Raw genomic sequence first — 10920 nt, 5'->3', positions numbered from 1 at the left:
TAATAGATTAAATATTGTTATTATATATTCAATCATTAATAGTCTTTACCTCCCTTTTCTATTATTATTCTTCCCACCACGAGACAAGACTCAATGAGGAATCCCATTATTTAGTTTTACATGATAAGACATTTTAAAGAGGTACAAATTATATATATATTTTATAAACTTCCCTAGCTACTTGTATTATAAAATAAAGTAATATCTCAACTTAAGTTTTGCAAGTTTACACACAATACAACCAAAATCACAACAAGGAAGATAAGCAAAACATGGGGATGATTGGAAGAAAAAAATAAAACCATCCTTAGTTTTTTTTTCTACAAAAATTGAGAGTTTATTATATTGGGAAATTCAAATGACTTATCACCTTCAATTTTGAGTGTTCTTAATGATGATCAAAATATGAAATTTTTAATCTAAAAAAATAACACTCTTTTCACATTAACTATCCTAGTGGATTCAAAAGATCAAGCTACCGCATCTATAATTTGATTATTTTGACCTTCAAAATTTCGGAGAATATGTTGGGTGAAAATTAAATGGTGTGATTTTGATCAATTCATAAAAACGATAAAATCGTAACTAAGAGGGCTAATCTCTTATTCCTGCCCCAATGGAACAACCGAACAACACAAGAAATCCATTGGTGAAGACATGAACTTGTGTTGTTAAGTGTTTATTTAATGTATTGGAAGAACATATATAAAAAAAACAATTTATTTCCACAGTGGCTGATATCACTAACATCGTGAACTTCAAGCTTTTGATATACATTATGTCAATACAACTAGAGTTTTAATATTCAGAATATATATATATATATATATACCATCTTTTTCTATCCTTTCGGATGGAGAAATTTGGACAGATTATGCACTTTTATTATATCCATATTGGAACTATGAGTCACCTCTCTGTGTATACTTGAAAAGACATTTTTTTCCTCTTGGAAGTTGGAACTTTTAATATATCCATGTTGCAACAATATGGTTAATAAATTCTAATTATTAAGGTTAACGCCATTTCGGGTTGAATTATTTAAATAACCAAATTTAAAGAAATTATTTTACTCTTTTCTATCTATTGTTACATTCAATTCATTAATCAAAATATCAAAATATTTTTATTTTTATTTTATTTTTATATATTAATAACTTAAGTATTTTTATAAAAAAAGCTCACATTCTCAAAATCATTACCAATTATTGCTTTTTAAATATTCAATTTTTTTAACCCCCATCCGAAAAAATAACATTGGTTTGATTTGAGAATTTTTTAATTTTTCATAAGTTTTTTTTTTATATAAAATTTCTATTTCTCATGTTTACTAATTCTAACAATCAAATACACATCTTATCCACTAAAATATTCTTATTTTATTTATATTAAATTTAAATTTTAAATACAATGATATTTTAGTTAATTAAATCAACTAAAAATCCAAATAACATCAAACAATTTTTTTTTTAAACTATTAAAACGAAAACGAAAAAACCAATATCCAAAAAAAGCTCTTGGTGTTGCATTTATGGTAAAAGAATGATCATGGTAATCTTTTAGTTTAATTTACAAAAAGAAATTATCTCACGTTTACAAATTAATTAGATCATTGAAAGCACCTAGGAAAATCTCACCAAATCCTAGGCTAAAAGAGAGGCCCGAAAACTTTGCCCGTGTGTAAACTAGGACATGAAGAAATGAGCGAGTCAAGGTTATTAAGGACGAATCCAGAAATTAGAGTTGAGTGGACTAAGAAAATAAAAGGAAATTTACGGATACAAGAGGTGGATGAATGTGAGTTTAACATTTTTTTATGAAAATTAGATTAACAAATAGTAAATAATGAATTAACTTGAAAAAAAAAGAAATTAGGAGTTTATATTACTTTCTATCTTTTAAAAAAAAATTAACGTGAGTTTAAGCTAATCTTAGCCCTAACATAAATTCTCCCCTACCACGATAATATCATATTAAAACATGATAATATAATGAAGCTAGCGAACTATAATATGTTTATGGGTATATTTTAGAGTTAAACATGATTGAGATAATAATATTTGTTGTTGCCTAAACTATTTGTAGTATATTTTTTTCATGAGAGTAACCAATACCATGCTTTAGACATGATAGACTTGTCAAAAAAATCTTTAAATCCAGATAGACTTTAGTTTATATAAATAAATACTTTGAAGCTTAAGGTCAATTGAGTCTATTAACCTTTTGTTTTGAGTTTATTCTCATGACTTGTAAAATGTTAGTTATAAATTAATAACAATGTTTACAATTAAAAATAATATAAAAAAGAGCATTTTCTCCCTCTCAAACAAAAGTGAAATAGAGACTAAAAAGACATTGTTGAGTCAACATGCACTTTTTTTGTTTAAGGAAACTCTAGTTTCTAAACCTAGTAACTAGATTTATTCCTTAGACCAATATGTTGAAGGAAAAAAATCTTCTTTTTTGATCTTGGCCAATCCCAGTCCAGTTATAGTGCTTGTTCTAAGTATCATGTGAGATTCACTCAAAAAGACAAAATAAATAAATAAATTGAAACATCATTAATTAATTACAATATATGGAAGCAAGAATCAATTTTGTACAATAGTACTATATATAATTGTTTATAAGGGTATCTATCTTTAATTTCATTTTTAAACTTCAAAACCCATTTGTTTAATTATTTGGGTCCCTTGCCCATGCCCCCAATATCTGATTTGTTTATAAGTTTTTTTTTTTTAAAGTGAGTTATGTATTATGAAAAATGAATGATTTAAGAAAGAAAAAAAAAACTTTAAAAGAAAGGGCTTGTTTAATCTTTGCTTATTGGTATAAAATTAGGTTTTTATCTCAAAACCTAACAATCATATCACATATTAATCAATCTATTTATTTATTAAAATACTAAAATTAGCTCTTACTTTATTTTAATATAAATTATTTATTAAATAAAAATGTAAAGAGATAAAGAGTTATTTGGTAAAATTAAAATAAAAACCCAAATTTTAATACTTTTAATCAAACAAGTTTTTTTTTTTTAAAACCTAAACCAAATCAAAAAAATAAACCATCAAACCAGCCCAAGGTATCTTAGATGCCTTTTTGTTAATTAAAAATAGGAAATAACTTGTCACTTTCACTTTACGAGCGAATCACCCAACTATCCTGTTTAATTTGTTTCATGGTTAAGAGTAGTTAGTGCAAACATTTTTATTTATTTTCATTAGAAAATATCATTTTATTATTATAAAAAGTACTATAGGTACAAAATAAGTGTACTACAATGCATAAGAAATAAATAAAAAAAGATATTATATTATGAGATTATTGATAATATAATACATCTTTATAGTATTATTGAGAATATTGTTTTTACTTTATCGAGTTATGATATGTAATTTTAAATTTATATGATTTCCTTAACGCTTTCATTTTCTTCTCTGGGATCAATTTATTCTGAAATCAGACCTAAATCAAATCATAAAATAAAGAGAATTCAAAATTGAACTTCAAATTCGGACTTTTTTTTAAGGATTTATTTAAATTGATTAAAGGAACTAAAGAGAAGAGATGTGAATTGAAAATCTCAAGAACTACCTTGAATGAATGGCAAAAAAAAAATGATATAGAAATAGAAAAAATAAATGGCATAGCTCGAAATGAGAAAATACACGAAAACTTTTGTTTTCATTTTAAAATAATTTCTATTTTGTTCTCTTCCGTTTAAGAACAACTGTATTTACAAATACAATTGGCTTTATTGGGCTAATCGCATTGTGCAGTTTTGTGGCTAGGCCCAATTATCCAACTTTAGAAGGGAGCCTTTGTATGCATTTACTCTTTCAAATAATTTTAAAATAAAGGTAATACACATGGAATAAAGTTGATGATATTTTATGTTTGATCATTTTATTATGTATTATATCATTTTCTTATGATCCTATAAATGAATGAAATGATCGGTTTTTTTGTTTCAACATCTAAATTTTAGATCCTTTTATTATGTATTATATCATTTTCTTGGAAGCAGATGCTTTTGTTGAGTAATGAGTAATGAAGATTAATTAGATTATTTTTCCATGCCATAAATTATATAATATGGTAAGCACATTGATAAAAAAATTTTGTGAGATTCTTTTTTTTATTGATATATAATAAATGAGAGACACTACGAAGAAATGAAGCAATCTTGTGAATGAGTGGAGAAATAGTGTAAGTGAGAAATAATATAAAGAAATTTGAAGTAACTCTTGTGAATAAAGGAGAGAAATAGTAAAGATGAAAAGTCATGTATATAAGATTATGTATTATGCATTAATGAAATTAGGATTTTATTTTTTAACATTTTGGCCATAAGATTAATAATGTGAATTGTCGACCTGCCTTTGAAGAAAAAATGAAGAAAAATATATTTGTTTTAAATTTTAAGTCTTAATATTAAAATAAATAAATATATTATATATATATATATATATATTATCAGGATAAAAAGTTTGACAAACCATCAAACAAGTATTATATGAGTCGAGCTTGACTCGAATATTAAACGAGCCGACTCAGACTCGAACTCGAACTCGATCAAAGTCAAACTCAAGTTGAGTTTTGACCGAGATCACGAGCGGCTTGACTCATTAGTAACTCTACCATATACCACGACATTGCATGTCAACTATTAAATGTGTAGATAAGAAATAATATCTATTAATTTTAAGTTATTCAAAATCTAATTAACTAAAATTAAATTTGAAGAGATATAGTTACCAATTCAATTTTCATAAAAAAAAAAACCTATTAGGTTTAGATGAGATGGTAATAGTTCCTTAACTTAATAAATAATAGTAATAATAATAAAATAAATAATTATTTTTAGCATGAATAATAAATGGCATTAATTAGCAGCAACTTATTCTATCTAATTATTTCAATTACTAATACAATATATTTATTATATTCTTTATAATATTTTAAATAATACATGCATGTTCATTTTACTAAAACTAACTTACATCCAATCTCATTTTACTATTTCAAAATGCACTACTAATTAGTTTAAATTACTTATAATTTTTGCTAAACCCAATAATGTATTAATATATATATTTTGATTTTAGCCATGAATGTGAATCTAGGTATATGCAAAATTGAATACATAATTTAAGAACTTAATAACTGACAATCAAAGACTCGTTTTAAAGCAAAAGCAATTTTCCAAGAGAGTGTAAATAAATTAATAAAATTGCCTAAATTGAATCGAAAACCAACTTAATTGACCAGACCGAATAATCGAAGGTTAATAAATCGTTAAACCGAACTCAGTTGTTTGATTGGTCGATTTAGTAACGATGAAACCGTCAAAACGACCTACCAACGTTGGTTAACCGCTCATGATTAAAGTTAATTTTTTTTTTAAATATATAATTTGGTTACAATATATAGTTAGGGGTAGGAAAAATACCGATATTAAAAGTATATTTGAAAATATTGTATCGTAATATATCGAAAATATCGATTTTTAAGATATACCGAAAAAGATGTAAGGTGTATATGATACCGATATCAAAATTATTGATACGGTAAAGGTACGAGATTTTTAAAATTTTGATATATTGAGATATACCAAAATACCGAAATAGTATTTATAAGCTAATATATATATATATATATAATACTTATAAAGAAATAATTAAATAAATTTGATATTAATTTAATTATAAAAATATAATTTTTTTGAATAATAACAAAATATAATTATATTAAAATATTATTTTATATATGTCTCTCTACCTTACCGATGAGATTGATTTTTTTAAAGTTAATATGTTTTTTAGGTATTAAAAGTATAATACCGATACCGTACCGAAATAAAGGTAAGGTAAATGTATGAATTTTTTGTATACCGAAATCAAGGTAAGGTAAAAGTATGCGTTTTTTGCCTATCAAAATTTTAAGTAAGGTATAAAGTATGAATAAAACATTAAGGTATACCATACCTACGACCCGCCCCTATATATAGTTATACTTAAATATTTCTCATAATAATAGTATTTATTATTTTTTAAACAAATTTTAGACATAATTGTATTGTTTAGCAATAATGTTTTCAAACAATGTTCTAATTAACCTACTAAACCGAACTAATCAATAAATCATAACAAAAATTTTGAGAAATTGTCAAATTAAATTAACGGTTTAATATTGTATTTCAGTTTACAATCCGACCGAACTAAATCATAACCTTAATTGTTTAGGCACGAATTTTTATAAAATATAATAAGTAAAACAAACTTTTCTCATATTTTACAATATTTATTAATAAAATATTATGAGTGAAATAACCTAATTAACTAATTAATTTTCCTAATATAAATTATTTTCAAAAAATATGTACTTCAAAATAAACATGAACCTAAAGACAAACTCTCATAATTAAAACAAATATTTTAATTTCGAAATAATTTAAAACTTATTTCTTTAATTATAAAATACTATTATAGATTTTGTTCTCTTTTTGTCCCCCACTGCCTCTCCCTCTTCGAGAAAGACCATTTATCATTATTGCTCTTTTTATTTTGCTCAGAATTATTGCTTCTTTATTTTGCTCTTTACCAAAAATAGTAATACCTCAAAATCATAAATAATACTAAAATAGTAATTTGTTTATCACATCTATAACTTTCATTACTTTTCTTTCCTTTATTCCTTCAATTGAGGAAATACAAAACTCTATGTCTTAATTGTCATCCTCAATTTGTAACTAAGTGTTACATCATTTGATGCCACAATTTTATGCTTCAAATTATAGTTATTATGGTTTTTTAATCTCATCTGCAATATTTAACGCACCCTTTGAAGCGCCAAATAAGCTATGAGCCGATACCCAACCAGCATTGCCGCCATCACCACCACATCGACCCAAAAACCATCCAAACCAACCGATTTAACTGCCGGAAAATCCGCCACCCGACAATATACCCCCTCGGAACATTCATAATAGTCATTTTCCCCGTATTGAACTCCGAGAAGTAACTTATAACAATAATAACTATAACTCAAATACTTCAACCAAGCAATGAAAGGAGGTATCTTTTGAACATAATAACCTCCAGCGATGAGGAACACGAGTGTCGTGACCGACCCCAAGGTGGTTGCTTTCTTGACATCCATCAAGATGGCCCCAAACGCGAGACCTAGGCTCTGCGAAACTAGGACATTGAATAGAATGACAACGAGAGATAAACAAAAAGCTTGTGGTTTAGGATTTAGACCCCCCATGAAGTATAGAATGAGGGTGAAAGCGGTTGGGAGGGCGAGTTCAAGTGGGAGATCGCCGACGCTCTTGGCTAGGAAGTAAGAGGAGAGTCTATACATTCCCGAGGAACGCTCTTTGACAAGGATGGCGCGTTCTTGTGGGAAGGTGAAGACAGCATTGTATAACGGGTAAAATCCCCAAAAGACGGAGAAGAAGAATAACATGGCAGTCTGCAAATATAGAGTTAACATAAAATTAACCATTGAAAATAAATATCCTAATTAGTTATTTTGACATACAAAAGTATGGCAAATGGATAAATTAAACATACTGAAGCACTAATTAAGGTGATATAATCATCATGATTAACCATTTCCCACTTTAAATGATGTGGACATTTCTTTTTCTTAGATATTTTGTCTTTCTTAAGACTATTTTCACTTTGAAGTGTTTTTACAAATTTCATCTTAAATTCATTGTTGAAAACCCCATTCCTTATTTAGATAACCAGGTAGAGTTATTTTGAAATAACTCAAAATATATATAACAAAAATAATTTTTTAAACAATAAATAAATTTAAGGTATTTTGATTGACTATGATGATATAATGGTTGAATACATAAAATATTGATTATATTTTCTTTGGATTTACATGATGTGTTTGTAATGTGCCAAAATAGTATGTCTATAAGGTGGTCAGACAAATTTTACCACTAACCCACTAATGTATGATATTTTTTAGATTTAAACTTGTATAAATATATGAAAATAAAGCGAAAATAAAATTGAGATAGATATAATATTCTTACGCGATCTTGAAGGTGGGAAGATGGGGTATGCCACCATAGCAATCCACCAAGAACAGCAACACTTATGACTTGGAAGATTCTTAATCTATTAAAGGCTTCAAATCTTCTTTCTCTAATACCTCTCATTACAAGCACCTTGAATTGATGCCACCAGCTTGTGCACCATTGATCCTCACATTTTCCTTTGCTTCCTATATCAAAGTAAATAAACAAAACTATATGATAAGATAAATTATTTCAATATCTTATAAATCTTCACAACAATGCATTTATCAATTTCAAAGTGGATTTTACTTTGGAATCGTTCTGATTCTTAAGTGAAAACTCAAAAAAAATAAAACAAATTATGAAAATAGAATAGGATAGAGATTTAAAAGCGTTTTGAATGAAAACGGAGTCATGACTATAAATTATCGGGCTAATTTCTCTTAGAAAAAAAATGATAAAGAATATGAAAGAGATTATTGAGGAAAGATGCTTACTTATGGAAGCATCTTTAGGGTTAATAATATTATCAGAAATGGAAAGCTCAGCTTTCAATGTCACTAAAATGTTCTTCTCATAAGAAGAAACAAGAAGATCCCTCACTTCCTTTTTCTCTTGTTCTGAGTTCTCCCCTTGCTCAAATCCTTGTTTGGAATCTGGTCCAATCCCTAGACCAAAAAATATATAATTACTTAATAATTACAATACTAATCATTATATGTATGAATGATTAGAAATGTCCTCCCCTAATTAATAAAGTGATGAATGGAAATTAATGTATATTTACTTTTATTAGAAAAAAGAACTAATTAATATCTAGTTTACATATACAATAAAACACTAGAAAATGCACTAGAAAAAGTGAATGGCTTTAAATGCCTAGGTAATTTTTATGCTATTTTATTTAGTTTAATAAATAAATTTGCATATCATTCTTATCAAAAATAGTTAATTTAATTTGGGAAATGAATATATCTTTGTTTAATATATAATTGTAGTTAATTGTGTGATTGATTAGATAAAACTTCAAATTAATAAACATTAAAACAAATATTTTATTTAAAAAAAAAAGTTATACTATTTTCTTTAGAACTATAAATAGTAAAGTAACCTAACATGCATAAATAACATTTTATTAAAAAAAGAATTTAAAATCATTTTCTAAAACAAATTAACTCTTAGAGTTGGATTTGAACTAAAAAAACATAATCAAAATTATGAATATATGTGAATAATTAACTTTTGTTTGAAAATATTATTCAATCTAAATCAATATTCAAATGAGATATTTAAAAAAAAATTAAAGTATATTTTTATCGAATATTTTTTTGTCCAAATTTCCTGCCAGAAAAGATAAAGTTCTAAAAAAAAAAAAGTATGGAATTATCCCATTTGAAAATTGAATTCAAATACATAAACATTTAAGAATTAAAGTTAACTAATTAGACAAAGGATTAGTTTTTTATTTATATTTCTTATATATTCACATAAACAAACTTAAAAGTGATTCAAATGGGTCCATTGTTTTTGTGGGTGATCATCATTTACCTCCACTAAGATTATGAAAGCTTTTAAGAAAATTGATGGGAGATTATTAAAATAATTTAATTTGAAATTATAAAAATATCCAAAATAAAAAATGATATAATAGAAACATATGATTAATTATATATATTCAATTAAACTTGAATTTAAACAATTACCATTTGCAAGATCGAGTAGAAGATCCGATGGATTAACCGTTAGTGAAGTAGAGAATCCAATTGAAGAAAAATAATCAAGAGCATTTGATCCACTTCCATAATAAATCGGACATCCTTCCGACAAAAGCATAACTTTATCAAACATATGATAGAGTCTACTTGAAGGTTGATGTATGGTTGTAACAACCGTCCGACCACCGCTCGCCAACCGTTTCAATGTCGTCATAATCCGTTGAGCCGTCGTCGAGTCAAGACCCGAAGTCGGCTCATCCAAAAGCAACAAACTAGGGTTTATAAGCATTTCTTGCCCTAAACTCACTCTTTTCTTCTCCCCACCAGAAATCCCTCGAAAAAGCGGTCCACCAATCATAGTTGACCGTACCCGGTTCAATCCTAGTTCATTAATAACTTGTTCCACATGTTGGGTTTTCTCGGGTCGGGTCATGGATTCGGGTAGTCTAAGGAGGGCTGTGAATAAGAGGGTTTCAAATACGGTTAAATGTGGGTAAAGAACATCAAATTGAGCTACGAATCCGATTCGTCTCTTTATTGACCCGGAATAAAGTTGGCCGTTGTATGTGATTTTTCCGGTGAGATTTCCGTGAAGACGGCCGCCTAAGGCGGTTAGGAGGGTGGTTTTGCCGCTACCGGAAGGACCTAGCATGGCGAGAAGCTCACCGGGAGAGATCATCCCGGTGAGGCGATTAAGTATGGTTTTTTCGGAGGTTGTTCCGATTTTGTAAACTACATCTTCAAACTGCAAATTAATAATATTAAGACAATTAGTAACGTTTAGATTAGAATTTGTTTAAGTATTAGAAGCATTAAATGTTAAAAATACCTTAAGAATGATGGGGAATGGATGTTTGGGTTGAAAAATATTAGAGTTTGCGATGGAAGTTGGATTTCCCATTCCTATTTGATTTGTATATTAGTGGAGGGAATGTGTTTGATGCATATAAATAGAGAGTGGAAGATGGGATTTTAACCATAGTTATTTATTAAAGGTAAAAAGTGATAATAAATTAAAAGAAATGAAGATGGTGACGAATCAATAAAGATAGACTCTCATAATTTGTCTCCTTTTTTTATCGTCATGTTTAAAATGGGTATCCTAAGTGATATTTATTTTTCTTTAATTTAATATCTTCTTATTTTTTTCTATATAGAGAT

The 10920-nt window shown here is 27.1% G+C and overlaps 1 protein-coding gene across 1 annotated transcript; it reads right to left on the bottom strand.

The window, feature by feature from the left end:
- Nucleotides 1–6618: 6618 nt before the first annotated feature.
- LOC124924272 (ABC transporter G family member 14-like) lies at nt 6619–10660 on the bottom strand. The gene is made up of 5 exons (XM_047464331.1): nt 10589–10660; nt 9748–10504; nt 8542–8712; nt 8060–8250; nt 6619–7479 (listed from the first exon to the last, which is right to left on the bottom strand). The coding sequence occupies exons 1-5, from the start codon at nt 10658–10660 to the stop codon at nt 6835–6837; spliced, it is 1836 nt and encodes a 611-aa protein (XP_047320287.1). The 3' UTR covers nt 6619–6834.
- Between the last annotated feature and the right edge of the window lie 260 nt (nt 10661–10920).

Source organism: Impatiens glandulifera, chromosome 2 (genome assembly GCF_907164915.1).
Source record: "Impatiens glandulifera chromosome 2, dImpGla2.1, whole genome shotgun sequence".
NCBI lineage: Eukaryota > Viridiplantae > Streptophyta > Magnoliopsida > Ericales > Balsaminaceae > Impatiens > Impatiens glandulifera.
The sequence above is the reverse complement of the archived record's forward strand: the minus strand, read 5'-3'. Positions and strand labels throughout refer to the sequence as shown.

Excerpts from the sequence above, each read along its gene's own strand:
- LOC124924272 (XM_047464331.1), bottom strand. The coding sequence starts at position 10,660 with ATGGGAAATCCAACTTCCATCGCAAACTCTAATATTTTTCAACCCAAA. Across the intron at positions 8,713-9,747 it reads TCTACTCGATCTTGCAAATG|GGATTGGACCAGATTCCAAA; the intron begins GTAATTGTTTAA and ends TTTTTGGTCTAG. Across the intron at positions 8,251-8,541 it reads CCCTAAAGATGCTTCCATAA|GAAGCAAAGGAAAATGTGAG; the intron begins GTAAGCATCTTT and ends ACTTTGATATAG.